Source organism: Lepisma saccharinum, chromosome 2, assembly GCF_977018435.1.
Source record: "Lepisma saccharinum chromosome 2, izLepSacc3.1, whole genome shotgun sequence".
NCBI lineage: Eukaryota > Metazoa > Arthropoda > Insecta > Zygentoma > Lepismatidae > Lepisma > Lepisma saccharinum.
Window position 1 is genome coordinate 62,563,165 of NC_139230.1, and position 16,712 is coordinate 62,579,876.

Here is a 16,712-nt window from a genome sequence, read left to right on the forward strand (position 1 = left end):
AGCCCTACGAAAAACAGTTTTCAGTGTGTGAGTAACTTGAAAACTTGTTTTTGGATGACTGTTTGAAAAATCTTACATTTTGAGTTTGTGTTATTTTCTCCCAAACTCAAAGGTATATTTTTATTTTTCTCAAAATATAATTTTCAATTTAGCACAATTTTTTTCCTGCATTTCATCAGTTACAATAATAATTATTATAATGGAAAATGAAATTTATGTATTAGTTCAATATTTTACCTCTTGAGGCTAATTGTGATGAGGAAAAATGATCAGATAAAATTAAGTAACACTTACAAGGGACATGCGTGAATGCAGAGCCTTTGGTCGGAGGATTGATTGATTTAGTTTATTTTACTTCGCGTTTTGTGCCTCTTGGCTAATTTGCGAAGATGGGGATGAGTGATGAAATGGATGAAAATGGACATTCACAAACAACCATACCCGACCGGGATTCGAACCCGGGACCCTTGGCATCGCAGTGCGATGTGCTAACCACTCGGCCACAGGGTCGGGCTTTTGGTCGGAGGAGTCTTGAGCTATTCACCCAACTACCATGAATATTGAATATGCTGATTGAAACACTCATCATGGAAAAATAAAGATTTCAAAATGAAATATCAAAGAACACTTTATTCTTCTCTTACAACACAAAGTGTGACATTTTGTATTTTATACCTTGTGTCTATATATATATATATATAAAGTAATAAAATGTATTAAAATGTTGTTACAAATACTGAAAATATCAGTTTGATCTTTTTCTGTGTGTAATGGCATTAAACATAAACACACACAAAATACTGAGATCAATCACATAATTTCCATGCTCATTACAATCACTTCTCTTTCTTATCTGAATATTCGGAACCACCTTGAAGAATGGCACTAAACTAACCCAAGTAGAAAATTATACATGCTTTATGTATCATTATATGCTAATTTTGTGCTTTAACACAAAACATTTGAACAATCAAAAACCTATACAATATAGGAACAAACATGCATTTAAAAAAAAAAAACCTACAAATATTTTCTTCTTTTCTGAATATCACACATTTTGAACTTTAGGTGAGCGTAAAGGCACAAAATGCTTACAAACATACACAACATACTTAAAACTCTTGAGATCAATCAAATATTTCCACATTCATTTAAAGCAGTTCCCTTTTAATCTCACCGACTGATGGTGGATCATTGTAATTGTTTATTCAGTAGCACCTTAAAAAATGGTGCTGGCGGAATGTAGGTAGAAAATTGTGTATGTTTTATTTCCCTTACTTATTTTGTGCAGCACGAAATATCTGAGCACTCAAAAATTTATAAAACAATAAGAAATAATAAAAAATGTATTAAAATGTAAGTAAAGTATCTCACATTTTTAACTTTTGGTGAGACTAGTCTTTACTCACAAATGCACATGACTTTGTGCTTTACATAAAGCACTGAAATGAAACAATTTTCACATTCTTGAAAATCATTTCTATTTCTTAACTGATGATGGATGAATGTAATTCTGAATTCAGAACTGCCTTGAAAAATGGTACTACCTACATAGAAAATTATGTTCACTTTATGTGTCTTATATTTAGGAACAATGCTTACAAACACACATAACATACTTAAAACACCTTTATATATATGCTTATTTTGTGGAACATATACCTACTGAACATTCAAAAGTTTATAAAAACAATAAGAAATAATAAAAAATATATTAAAACTAAAATCCTCTTTGTAGAGTATCCCACATTTTTAACTTTTCGTGAGAATACGTGGCTTTACTTAAAGCACTGAAATGAACCAAAATTTTCGCATTCCTGAAAATCACTTATTTCTTACCTAACATTGGATGAATGTAATTCCGCATTCAGTACCACCTTGAAAATGGTACTACAGGAACTTACCTAGAAAATTATGTTCACTTTATGTGTCTTTATATATAGGAACAAACGTATAAAATATATGGCTACAAATATTTAAAATATTTTTTTTTCTTTAGTTATCACATTTTGAAAGTATAAAGGCTCAAACACACATAACATACTTAAAACTCTTGAGATCAATCACATAGTTTCCATATTAATTGAAAACAGTTCCCTCTATTCTCACAAGCTGATGTGGATCATTGTAATTGTTTATTCAGAAGCACCTTGAAATATGGCAAGAGAAACCAAAGTAGAAAATTGTGCTTTTTTATGTACCTATGCTTATTTTGTGAAACACAAAACATCTGAGAATTCCAAAATTGATACAAAAAATAGAAATAATAAAAAAATGTATTAAAACTAAAGTTTTTACAGATATGTGCACGTGGCTTTGTGCTTTGGCTTTACTTAAAGCACTGAAATAAATCATATTTTCCACATTCAGAACCACCTTGTAAAATAGCACTAGAGGAACCTAAGTACAAAATCATGTTCACTTTATGTATCTTTATATATAGGAACAAACATGTATCAAATCCTATATGGCTACAAATATTTAAAATCTCTCTTTCTTTCACACTTTGAAAGTATAAAGGCTCATAATACAAAAACACATAACATACTTAAAACTCCGAGATCAATCACATAATTTCCATATTCATTCAAAACAGTTCCCTATTATTCTCACCAGCTGATGGTGGATCATCGTAATTGTTTATTCCAAAGCACCTTGAAAAATGGCAAGAGGAACCTAAGTAGAATGTTATGTTCACTTTATGTATCTTTATATGCTCCTTTTGTGTTTCAACACAAAACATCTAAAGATACAAAAATCTTAATTTATAAAAACAAGAAATAATAAAATAATGTATTATAAATATGGCTTCAGATATCTATAAATCTGGTTATAAAGTATGACATATTTTCAACTTTTATATAAAGTATTTTAAACACTTACAAATGCAATTAACATGCTTACAGCACCAAGATCAATCACAGTTTCCACATTTATCATCACTTCTAATTCTTCTTATAAGCTGATGGTGTATCAATGTAGTTTTCAATTTGGAAGAACCTTGAAAAACCTTGCTCGAGGAACCTAGGTAGAAAGTTACATTTCCTCAGTTTGAAATATATACATTTGAACAATAACACAGTACTTTATAAAAAATCACTAAATCATAGCATACTTGTACATGTGCAATTGTACACTTAATTGGTTTGGATTCTACTTCAAGCTGTAGGTTCAGTTCAGATTAGCCTATTTCAAGAGGAGTGAAGCATTCCATCCTCTTGAAATCGTCCAATGAGTGAGAATAAGAATGTGGATGAGAAGTAATCATTATGAAGTAGATGATTATACATGATTTACACAATGGAATATTATTACAGTAAAACCTTGCTTATATGCATTTTTCAGGGGATGGACCTTTAGTGGGTGGAAGGAAGGCTGTCCTGCATATTAGCCTCTATGGATGAACACTTTCTGCACATTTTTCAAACTTGCCGCAAAATACAAAAAACATACCAAGAATGAATTGTTATAAAGAGATGAAATCAATACATTTTACCTACAAATAATGAAATTTAGAGGAAGAAGAAAATCAACATTTAACACACACAACACAAAAATTCACATTCAGCATGCACCTGTGTACCCCACAATAGACAAAAGTGAATGAAAAATGTAGTATGTAGCAGTGTACATTCCTAAAAAAATAACAACATTGTATAAAGCGGCTGTATTGCCAGCTTACGGAAGAATTTTCGGAATTTTGCTTCTAGCATCAGCCCTAAGGAAGCTGGATGGAATGAGGATATGTAATGTCTGTGCCACAATTTTGGAAGAAAAAAAAAACCTGGAAATTATAGCATTTGGAATTCTTTTGTAATTATGAAAAATTTTGAATTTTGCCTTTGCCCCTGCTTCCCTACAGGACCCTTAACTGTTGGATGTTACTTAAAATGTTGCTTTTTACTCATCCTTACATTTAGAATTTAAATTTTTCAAAAACATGCAGTCATTGAGAAGTTAAGAGCCCTTTATCTTACTCCAATTTCTCCCACAGTAACATAAGGGAAATGACAGACTTCTTCAAATGGTGCTTGTTAATATAGTAACAATGGATATATTCTTGAAGATTAGGCACACATAGGTGGTGTATTACGTAGGAATTTTCAGCAAAAAACCAGGCAACGTCGAAGTCTACAGTGTTTCAAAGGCAACACATCCTGTTGTGGTAGCACTGGCAGAGATGATTCCACACAGGTAAAACAAAGACAGCAAACAATCAGGTGAGGCCAGACTGGCTTGGTAGCTCAGTGGTAGAGCAATGGCACAGTATGCCAGAGATCGTAGGTTTGTATCCTGGTCGAGCCTGTTCCTATGTAATGGATATATTGTTTTGTAATTTGGGTATGTCGTACCTTCATATATATACGAGGGTTGGGGAGTAAGTCATGGCAACCCAGTAATAATTCGACAATTGAAGGATGTATTAAAAATTTGTTATATACAACTGAAAGAAAACCCAAGCAACCCTGTGACATACACATGTTACAAAAACATGCCTCATTATGACAAACCTTTCAAAGTTTGGGAGCATCCATCTTTACTTGTTGAAAATCCATTGTTAAAAGGTGCCAACAATAGTCTACCAAGCCTCATTGGTGGAGAATAAGTAAAGTTGGATGCCTCTAAACTGCCGTAAACATGGATGAAACAGTGCAGAATGTTGAGATTAGGAAGTTCAATAATATGGATCAAGTGTGAAAATCCATTGTTATAAGGTGCCAAAAATGGAGGAGTAAGATTCATTGTTGGAGAACAAGTAAAGATGGATGCTCCCAAACTGGTTTCAACATACTTCAAATAATGCAGAAAGTTTAGATTCAGAAGGAGAATAAATTTGGATGAAGTGTGAAAATCCATTGTTAAAAGGTGCCAAATATATATTTTAGAATAAGTAAAGATGGATGCCCCAAACTGCCATAAAAGTACTTGAAACAATAGAAAGTAAGTTGGTATTCTGAAGGAAACTAAACAAAGGTAACTAAACAATAGCAGAAGGCAATAAAGCTTGACAATTTAATCAACTAACCACTTTCTTTGTTGATTTCTTCATTATTACCTTCATTGTTAGAATAAGTAAAATATCAGAAAATGTTAAAATTATGTACAGTGTGTACAATTGTCAAAATAATTACAAAAAAATAAAACATACTGCTTGAAAGAAAATATTAGATTTTATCACTAGGGGGAGATTCTTTTTTGCTGCGGAGTGTACTAGCCTTAACTAGATGAGCTTAAGTTCCAGGTTGATGGGTGATTTTTATGGTATTTATGAGTAGCCCAGCCAGCATCTAAAGCCCCATTAAAACAGCAGCTTATAAAGACTCCACTTTGAAAAAGAGATAAACATGTGTTTTTTGTAGCCAGAAGTAATATTTTTATCTGCATAAAATAAGTGCTGCACATCTTAGCAATGGACCAAACATATTATGATAATATCTAATAAGAGAAGTAAAACATAAAGGCACACATTGTTGGTCATAGTGGAAGTGATGTTATCTGCAACTATATGAAAACAACCAACAACTGTGATCGATCTCTATCTATCGATCGATCGATCTCTATCTATCTATCGATCTATCTATCTATGTCTCTCTCTCTCTCTCTTTGATATTTTCTTCTACCAGTTGTGTGTGTAACAACCTCATGCATTAAGGGTTTAATAGAAAAATATATCACAGCTACAAAAGGCATGTATTATTTAAATAAACAAATAAAGTTAATCATGCTACAAAACTGTTACAAATTTCTTACCTGAAAAACTCCTTTACTTGTGCAGAAAATGTGCCGGTCTTGCCAACAGGAACCATGCGCAATAGGTCATCCATTTCCCCTGCAATTAAAATTAGTATATTACATTTAACAGAATTGTGAATTCTTCATGATCCTAATAAAAATTAGGAAAAAATATAAAAGCCACTACACGTACTGAGAGCAAATGTAAATTACAAATATTTTACAAAACACTTCAGACAAAGCATAAGAAGTTGAAAGCCCCTGTTTAGCAGTCATTTTTAGAGGATAAATTTTGAATGTCTGGAAAGTCAATATACATGGTGTGCGACTATTATGGAGCAAAGTACAGTAGTGGAAATTAGTATAAAGGCACTTCAATTTTTTGAAAAAGAAAACAAGGTTATTCATTCATATGAATGTTTCTACCGTACTGGTAACGTGTATTGTGTGCAATTCTTAGGAATAACATATCATACTAATTGTGTCAGTGTATAGGTGGCAGCACTGCATGAGAACCAACAAAACATTCTTGGGGTGGAAACTGCTAAAAAAGGCAGCACCGCTGTGCTTTGTGTGCTGTATTAGACGTTGGTAGTGGAAGAAAAGTGTGTGCGAATATCAGATAGTAGCTAGTTCAACATGCCTTATGGAAAGAGTCTGTCAGGTGACGAGAGAGCAAGAATTACTGCTTATAAGAAGATGGGACTCTCCAATCGTCAAATCACAGCTTACAAGGAGATAGGAATCTCCAATGATTTAATCACTAAGAAATTAGGGCGTTTGAATTTTGTTATTGACAATTTTGTCAAAATGGGTGCATAGTATGAACAAAACTGAAAACATGGTCAGACAAGAAAGCCACCAGAGTCTACAAAATGATTGATTTTGGGTAAAGCAAAATTCAATAACAGGTTTTCCTCTCAAATCGTACCTGATATCCAGTTACTGGTCACAGCCAGGTGAGTGCAACAAATTCTGGCAAGAGACCATAACCTTGCATTTCAGAAAGGACTGAGGAAACCATGTGTAGGCAATGCCCATAAGAAGGCTAGAATAGCATTTGCTGCAACACACATGTCTGGGAACTCAGAATGAAATCAAGTGATTTTCAGCGATGAAAAGAAGTTTAATTTGGATGTGCCAGATGGCTTTCAGTGTTATTGGCATGATCTGTGTAAAGAAGACTGAGTTTGGATGAGAATAAATTTGTGGGGCAAGTTTTATGATCCGGGCAGCATATTGCACTAAAGGTACGTCAAACATAGCATGATTGCACACCATGATGAATTCGGATGCCTACTTGGACATGTTTGAGGCTGAGTTGTTTCGGATGTATGAAATATTTGGTGATGAATCTAAGTTTTAAACAAGATAACACTGCCATTCATGTGTCTGACAAGTCAAGACAGTGGTCTCTGGAGAAAGGAATAACAGTTCTGCGTTGAACATATGTTAGGGCTACCATATTTTGAAATGCTTAAAAAGAGGTCATTTTCTTCGAAAGTGACACACATCATCAATTTATTCACAAACACGAAAACATTACATCAGGAAATAATGATTTATCAAGCTTGATGTGCAGTCCATCACTTTATAACTGTCGTGATGTATGAAACGTGAAAGAACCTTCTGCAGCACTTACTTTCATCTTCATGTTCACTACCAGGTTTCGTGAAAAACTGAGTCAGTTTTGTAGATGAAGCTTCACCTCTGACAGCTCTTTTGTGCTTTTCGCACTCCACATGTGCTTGCAAGTCTAGCCCTCCTTTGTTTGCCACAGACACAGATGTACTAAGTTTACAAACCATACACTCGCCTTCAAAATTGCCTCTGCCATGTCTAAAACATGAATACTTTTCTTGTAACTCATTAGTAAACTTGTACTTTCTTTTAGGCATATTATTAGTAGCTTACACCGTGTTCGCAAACTCTAACTTCCACTTCGAAACTCGAACAAACGAATGACGCAGAAATCACATCGACCGGAACTTGAAACTGTAACAACAAACGACTAATGCTTAGTGCATCACCCAGTACTGCCAACATCCGACGTTTAATGATTTGAAAAGTTGTAACTTTGTGATCTCAGACCTATGATGATTGGATAAAAGTAAAAACCCGGACATTTTAACAGAAAGTAAAAACCTGCCCGGACAAAAATTTCAGGGTCCAAAAAGAGGAAATGTCCGTGAAAACCAGGACGTATGGTAGCCCTACCATATGTGTATTCCAATAGACGGCAGTTTGAGGCTGTGGCCGAGTTGAAAAATGTGATTCGGTCAGAGTGGGCAGCAATCTCACCTTCATCCAGTTCATGTCGAACAGAATTTTTGAGGTTATTAAGAACAATGGTGGTTCCACTAAATACTAGAAGTTTGTTGTGCAATGTTTTCCCATTGTTTCTTCTTTATTTTGTAGCAATACAAAGGCGCCTTTATAACAATTTCCACACCCAAGAGAATGTTCATCAGTTTTCACATGGTGTTTCCCATGAAGAATTACAAAAATTGATTTGATATGATGTCTGTAAATTATACCAAATGTCTACCAAAGCTAAGGTAGCATATGCACAGGAAACACTAAACAACATTGTTTTCCCACAACACACTAGTGCATTTAGACTAGTTTTCCCCACTCTACATGAACTGTGCATGAGCAGCAAGTGTTGCAGTAACAAAAAGATGCTACAACATGAATATCAAGTGCACATCAAATCAACCTAACATGTTACATCTTTGTGTTTACTACATCTTTCTGATTTTGTATTGCTTTTCTGACACTTTTGGGTACTTGCAAGAATGACGATATTTACATGAAGTTCATTAAGGGATGTTAAATCCACGACTGCAACACCAAACGACTAATCATCCTCTGAAACCTAAGTGGCTAATTTGCTTTATTTGTGCACAGGCATTTTTAGGGACTTCTGTTTGTAGAAGCACACCAAGCAAAAGTACAGCAAGTTCCAATGAGGATCATGGCAGTGGCCACCAAAATGAAGAGAGCCAAAAACGGTTTTGCAGAAAAGTGAGTACTAAGTTGTTCTGTACACTGGAACCTCGATGTCACGTTTTTCAGGGAAACAAGTTGTAAAAACTTAAAATGTGGGAAAACATACAATCGAAGAAAATTTTATAACATTTTGCTATGTTGGACCATCAAGATTCAACATATAATGTGGCGAAAATGTGAAATCTGGGAAAGTGCTACACCCTACAAGACACCATCGGGAGGCGTGTGGACAAGTTTACCCATGCTGGAAATATAACACACTTATACACTCAGGGCTTGCTGGGTGTAGGGCACCAAATACAAATGGTAAGGCTCAGAAATTATAAACAGAACTATATAAATTGATTATACAGTGGAACCTTGATAATTCGAACTTGAGGGGGGAAAAAATTAGAGGTATCAAGGATTTCGACTTACCAAGGTTCGAGTTATTGAGGGACAAAATCGCAGACTTCAAGTTACAGAGGTCTAAAGTTTACTACACTTTGACTTATTGAGGTCCGCGGGACTCAAACTTCGAGTTATAGAGGTGATTAGAATTTAACTTTGACTCTCAATAGGTTTTCCATAGTCTATCTTCGAGTTATTGAGCTCCAACGGCATCCAATAAACTGAACAAAAATTTGTCTTATCAAGGTTTCATTTGAGTTGTTGAGGTTCGAGTTATCAAGGTTACACTGTACAATGATTTAATGATTAAGGTACGGCACAAGATTAAAAAGACAGAAACTATTACAAAGCATAGTGTGACTAAATAATACATTACCTTACAAATTATCCATTTAACAATACTGTCCTTAATTTACTCATTACCCAAAAGATGGCGTGAAGTTCACATTCTGTACGTTTCCAAACAGTAATACTACAAACAAATTTCAACATTCTGAAGTTAAATTAAAGAAAAAAGGGGGGGCAGGCAACAGATGCCACTAGTTTACAATTCATTTGTTTAACACGTTACTCTGAACAGTATTATTAGCATCTACCCACACACTAGGAGCTTGAATTTAATTACACCTTAGTTGACTTCTGACTGAACGTATACTTCCTTAAATCTTTGTGCGCTGGTGAAACAAATAAGAACACACCCTTACTATATTAATATATAATAATTAAAAAAAACAACGGGTGATAAAGGAGCAGTTCGACAATACAACTCTGTCCCGGAAAGGAACGAGGACAGACATCGAACCTGGAAAGAGAGAGAGACCAACCATTCATTTAATTTTCTTTCCTTTTATAAATAAATCTTTCTCTCCATGTAAGGAAATGTAGGACAGGTCCGATGGAGCAGCATGGCTGGGGAGCCAGGATCAGACCTCAGGGGATAGATCTGACAAAGCATCTCGGCCAGGGCCGGGATCAGACCTCTGGAGTAAGGAAGTGTCTGACAGTTCTTGGCTGGGGAGCCAGGATCAGACCTCAGGGAAAGGTCCGACAAAGTGTCTTGGCCAAAGGCCGGCATCAGACCCAGGAAGGTTTTGGGGAGAGGAGATTCTCTCAGGTTCTCCTCTGGTCGCTGTCAATTCACCAACTAACTACCTCGGCTCGAGCTCGCTGCTTATATTCACTCCGATCAGCGCCGTTGCAGTGCCGCGATGATCTACCAGCTCTCCGCACAACCATATGATACTAGTCAACAAGGGTCAGATTACCATATCATGAGAGAACGAATAAAATAATACTCCAATGCATTTCTCCTTGCCTCCTACATTCATCTTGGCAGTGTTGCCAAACCTGATGCACATAAAAGAGCTAAATTTCAATTTAACACTAGGAAGCTAATGCGTCGTCTGGCAGACAACGCATGTAAGCCTGTTTTTGCTATCATCCTCAATGTGGAAATGCAATAAACTAATGCAGATGCTCAACAACAAGAAGGAAGGAAAATGTGTGCATTCTGACCCTCAAGCAACAGGAGGATGAGCAGATTTTTCTGCTACCGTTGCTCCAAAGCTGTGTGTAGTGAACAAAAGTCAAATTGTTGTTTTGAGTGCACACAAAAGACTTATAAAAATGTAATTTTGCATTCCTGCCATGCTATTCATGTATTTTGGAAGTAAATACTATATTTTTTAGTAAATAAAATAGTTTTTGCAAAATTTAGGTTGAGTTTTAATTCTGAAGAAATCAGTAGTCCAGCAGACAAATGGTTAGCTTTAACATTTGGCACAGGACACACTAGATATCTAGGGTTTTAAATGGAGATAAAACTGACTTTCAAGGACCTAGATTTACGAAAGCTGGACAAAGTGCCTCCTAGGGTAATTTTAGGTGTCAAAAGGGTGGGGGGGGAGCTATTACAGTTAACTTTAAAGTGATGACAATTTATTCTTAGCTTTCGCCATTTAGATCTGGTGGCATCACCCATCTCAATAATCCACTGATGTATTGATGGTCAAATGAAATCGAAAATAAAGTATTCCTGGATAACAAAACAATATTGTCATCTTCACCTCAGCCACGACACTATATAAAAGTAACTGGGGAGATAACAGGGGATGAGGCAAAAGTTGGTGTATGTGGGCCGGAGGGGGCAGGGAGGCAGGTGCCACAGTTCACAGCCAAACAAGCGCAAGAAAGAGCCAGATCTGGCTCCAAAAGAGCTAAATTGGCAACAGTGCTCCCCAGCTGCCTCATTCAGAAGAACCTTGGGGAAATTGTCACTCTTCCCCTTAAAGAAACTACTCAACTAACTGATGATGCTGTTCAATGTTGCCAAGTAGAAGGAGAGAACCAATCTCAGCAGGGAATATTGCCAAGCATACGTGTAAAGATCCACTACTCAAGAACGCAATTTCATTTATTCAAAATGGATGGCCTCAACTCTCTTTAGGATTGACTCAGGATGGTTTGGTATTTTAATTTGAAAGAAGGCACTTTCTTTCCTATGAATAATTATGCAATGTGGGTGGGCAAAGTAGTGATCCAGTGTTCTCTCAGAAATGTCATATTACAGCACTTTCATAAACATCACCCTGGTGTAAATGTAATATAAATGTAATGATGGAGATGCATACACAACAATTTGGATGGCCAAAAATGTAAAAAAAGATTATTATTTACCACCATGCAGAAATGTGATGTGTGTCAGTCCTGCAAACCTAAAATTCTGAAAGGGCCAAACAATAGATGGAAAGGTGTATCTACTGCAGAAGAAAGACTCCACTCAGATCATTTCTCTTCAGCAGGACATAAATTCTTATTGTTGTAGATACTTTCAGCCATTTGCTGATTCTTCAGAAACTATTAGATAGATCCTGCAAACTTGTTCAGTAATTCTCTCTCTCTCTCCTTCTTTCTGAGTTACCTAACACACTGACTTTAGACAATGGACCTGCCACTAATACCCTAAAGTTTTAGATTTTCTGCCAACAATATGGTACACAGTATTTTTCTATACCTCCCTACCACAGTCCAAGTAATGGAATTACAAAAAGATGATACATCCACACAGTCAAAGATGACCTCTACAAGATATTACAGCAATGTCCTCCATTATCACCATTACAGTTTGACAAAGATTTTGGAGTTGTTGCTGTTGTCATGTAATACCAGCTTCGGTATTAGCATTTACTCCTAGAACTTGGTGGACAGCAGAGAAGAGTTATGGGGACATTTTAGGAAATGATAAAGCTCCATTTATGAAGGAACAGAAGCCAGGAAGGCAACAAAAAAATATTACAGAGAGGATGATTTAGTCTGAATACAATCTTTCAAATATTTGAGACCAGCAATTTCACCAGGAGTGGTACTATGCAAAATAGGTTCCACTGCTCTACGAAGTTCAGATGTTGGATGGCACATCACAAATCGTGCACATTCAATGGATGTGTTGCAGATGGGAGAACTCTTCCAAAGAAGATGGCATGTCTAACGATCACCACCTTCCAAGCAGAAGGAACGAAGAGTACTTCAATTTAGCCCAACAACCATACTGCTACAACCATGGGACATAGAAGATCTACTCAACACAAGAGTACTTCAAGTGTACATCAATGTAATTAAATTAGACTACAGCATGTTCAGATTTGTCTGTCTTATTATTTTTAAGAGTGGGAGAAAAATGGTAGATTCAGAATAAGAAAGAGTAACAACATTACATTCAGTGGTTACCACGATAATGAGAGTTTGTTATATGGACAGGAAGGGGATGTAGTACATGAATACATGATTACGTTCTTACACTTGATATATTATACAGAGGTTCACACAATAAAATCAGTGTTGTCACATTTGCAGTTGAACCTAGTAACTTTTATTTCAACTATAGTAAGTCTAAACAACAGGGAACAGATGATATAACGTGAGTGAATGGAAAAGCCACAGATTATGTAAAATATTGTTTGCAGTTAATAAAGCCAATTGTATAAATAACCAGCCTGATGAAGTCATTGTTCACTTACACTTAACTCTACGTGGGCCTTTCCATGGTTCATCAAAATTAAGGAAATGAAATTAGGGCCAATGAGTAAATGGAACAATGTCAGTTTGACATCCCCCCCCCCCCTCCCGAGCCCTGTGTCTAGGTACAGTCATGGACAATTCTGAGTTTTCACAATCCCAAAGACTTTAATTGAATTGGAATTGTTAGAATGTAGAAGTGTCCCTGTACAATCTTAAAGCTGGATCCAGATATTTCCCTATTCCTTCTTTTAATTGGTGCATGATCTTCTGAAGGTGCTTTTAGATGTACAGGATATAAAATTATCCTGATTTTAATATACAGAGGTTGTTCGCATTATATCAGACCATTTTCGATTCGGTACTGCCACCTGGCATATCATGCTGGAACTATGGGTCTGCTGGCGGGAGCAGTGATGTGTCTGACCTTGTAGGTGCGTGAGTGTTGGTAGTGAATGTTATCAAATGGCACCGAAAATCAACCGGTATTGGGAGGGTTACGTATTGGCACTTTTCCATGCTAAGTTTTGATATATACGCATTGTGAAACAGTGTCGGGAGAATGGGATAACACTTGGAGTGACTACTGCGGAAGCTATTGTGGCCCATTACACACAATAGGCTCTAATTGCGAAACATTCACCCATGAAACCACCAGGAGTAGGGCTGCAAGCAAAGTGTCACCCTTAGTGCGAAGGGGGATCGCACTACGATTGGCACGTCGATTGGCGTGAAAAGAAAATTCCCCGACTCAACGTGATATGGCCCACAGATTTCACCTCACACCGTTAACTGTGAACAAAACAATTCGCAAGCACCTCAGGTTGAAGTGTGTGTGGAAGGCCCATGTACACCACCTTCTACAGTGTCAAATTGCCAAACGTAAGACGAACTGCAGGAAACTGTATGAAAAGTACCAGGCGGGTTCCAAATGGAAGAAAGTTGTCACAATGGATGAATCATATATCCATCTCACTGCTGGTGGTCACATTCAGGTGATTACATACCGTGACATTAACGGCAAGGGGTGCAGCAAATTCGTTCGTCAGTGCAAGGAAAGTTTCCCTCGTGGCTTTATGGTTGTTACGAGATTCGGATATGAGGGTAAGTTGATGATACGCAAGGTGGACAAAAACGTGAAGGTGAATGCCAGATACTTCCAAGACTCCATTCTGACACCTGTCTATCGGAGAGACATTCCACAATTGTATGGAATGGATGCGAACCAGGTGATGATCCATATGGACAAGGCTTCGAGTCATACCGCCAGAACATCACTACGTTTTTATCAGGAAATGGCCGAGGAATTTGTGTCATTCCATTTGAAGATATTCCTGTGAAAAAACCAGATGCCAGTCCAATGGATTTTTGCACGTTTGGACTGTTGAAACAACGTCTTCAACATTGCTGCCCACGCACCCTGGATGGTCTATGGAAAGCTTGCAGGGAGAAGTGGGACAGAATTCCCATGCCTGTCCTGCGCCGGAGCTTGCTGCAATGGAAACTGCAATGCCGGGCGATAGTCCACAATGCTGGGGGTCCAATAGAACATGCTTGGTGGTGGTGGCGTGGTATCTCTTAAGGTGAGTACCTGTCAAAAATGGTCGGATATAAAGCGAACAACCTTCTGTATACATACTAAAACTCTTTTAAAAAACACATCCTTCTTATGAGGTAAAGGTAAAGTGTTCCCCTGTGCTTAGCACCACGCCATGAAGGCGTATAGGGGGTGTGGGGGTAACACCCCACACTTTCTTGATCCGGTTGTGATTGGGGGTGATGTGATCAGCACCATGCCCCTGACCGCCTTTACCCCCCAGGGTTTCCCCCGGGTACCCATGTTATTTGACGCTGGGTGGACGCTGGGGCCGCTGCCAACGTTAGAAAAGTTCCCGTATTTGAACCGGCTGGGGATCGAACCCGGGACCTTTAGCATGGTAGTCAGACGCATTACCGACTGAGCCACCGTGGCCACTATCCTTCTTATGAGCAAGTGAATTTAAAAAAATATAATTAAAGAGTACTAAAAATGGAATAATTGAGATTTACTTCTGCAATGAGTAGAAGTAGCCAAATGAAACATTAACAAATAAAAGAATAAAGGTGCTACTTACCAAATATACGCAAGAGATGCATAGCTCCATAAATCTTACTGGGCACAGTGCATTGAAAACTCTTCATAATCTGTAACAGAAAACAAATGGTTCAAGTTCAAAACAGAATGTGAACTACCACTAATTAGTACAGTAAGTCTCATGGTCAGCTTGGCCGCTGAGCAGCGGATAGCATACCATGCAACAATATCGCATCTGCTGGCAAAGTGGATGCAATGTCTGCGAAACTGGAATTGCTAGCTATGTAATGAAATAAGCTCGTACAATTACATGGACAGTTCCAATTAAAATGAGCACATACCTTGCTACAAGAGATGTTGGTCATGTTGTCCTCCTGTTTCCACACATTTCTGGCATTTATTTTAGGAAATTTTCACTAACATGCATCAGTGCACACCACACTCAAATTTTCTCATCATGCAGTGGAGCTTCATACACAACATTGGGTTTAACTGTGTTCCAAAATCTGTTATTCTGTGATGAAACATGGCCATGTAAATGGAACCATGCTTCATCCGGGAAAAAGAAAATGAAATATGGATCAATTACTCTATCAGTAACATTCTGCAACATGCAAGTGCAGAAATTCACTTCGACTGTCATGATCCCATGGTAGCAACTCTGGACTACAGTGACCTTACATGGCTTCACGTTTAAAAGCTTGGCAGCTTGCCACACTCATGGCTTGGAAATGTCTGTTTCTTGTGAATAATGAAGGTTCATTGTGGAGACAGCTGTTTGAGTTAGGGGAGAGTGCATGAATTGATGGAGATATTTAAAAACTGAAGTGTCAGTGAAAAAGCAGGTTGAGTGGTGAATCTGTTACTGCAAGAAAGTCTCTATTAATGAAACTGCCATATAATTTAATGAGAGCTGTGGCTCTGCATGCAACATTGTCAACGATGACCTCAGATATAGGGAAGTGCATAGGAGAGAGTAATAGAGAATCAATGCAGTGGAAGCACCTGCCATCTACACCCACAAAAAAAAATTCAAGACACAGGCCTATGTTGGGAAAGTCATGCTGCCCATCTTTTGGGATGTCAATGGCACTACCGAGGGGTCCAAAAAAATGTACTCACTGTTTGTAATGCAATAATTTTGAAACAAACAGACTTACACATACTAATCTCATGTGGGTGTGCAGCGTAACGGTTTAATTTGTCGCGGGTAGGTGGCGTTGGCAATTTTCGCCGCGCATGCGCGAGTGTTGGAGCGATCATGCCAGTACAGCGGAAGACAGTCGGAGTAGCAACAATGGCTGCAGTACGGTTATTATTTGTGGAACGCAAGACTGTATTGAAATGGTTCTGGAAGTACGAGAACATTCAAGAGGTTCAACAGTAGTGGCAGAATGAGTTTGGAACATGGCCTCCAACACGAGGAACAATAGCCCGTATTCGTGATACGTCCGAATCTGACGGAACTGTTCATGATGTGCACAAGGCA

At 37.5% G+C, this 16,712-nt stretch overlaps 1 protein-coding gene across 3 annotated transcripts in view; it reads right to left on the minus strand.

The window, feature by feature from the left end:
• Positions 1-687: 687 nt before the first annotated feature.
• LOC145984055 (uncharacterized) overlaps positions 688-16,712 on the minus strand; it is an 81,908-nt gene continuing 65,883 nt past the window's right edge. For 2 of the 3 annotated variants that reach the window (XM_083117422.1, XM_083117421.1), the window contains exons 8-10: positions 15,264-15,333; positions 5,752-5,830; positions 688-3,024 (exon numbers count right to left, since the gene is read on the minus strand). In XM_083117422.1, the coding sequence (XP_082973548.1) occupies positions 2,946-3,024; positions 5,752-5,830; positions 15,264-15,333 (228 nt within the window). In that variant the 3' untranslated portion in view covers positions 688-2,945. The remainder of the gene's footprint in view (positions 3,025-5,751; positions 5,831-15,263; positions 15,334-16,712) is intronic. The other variant, XR_014441277.1, reaches the window with a different exon arrangement.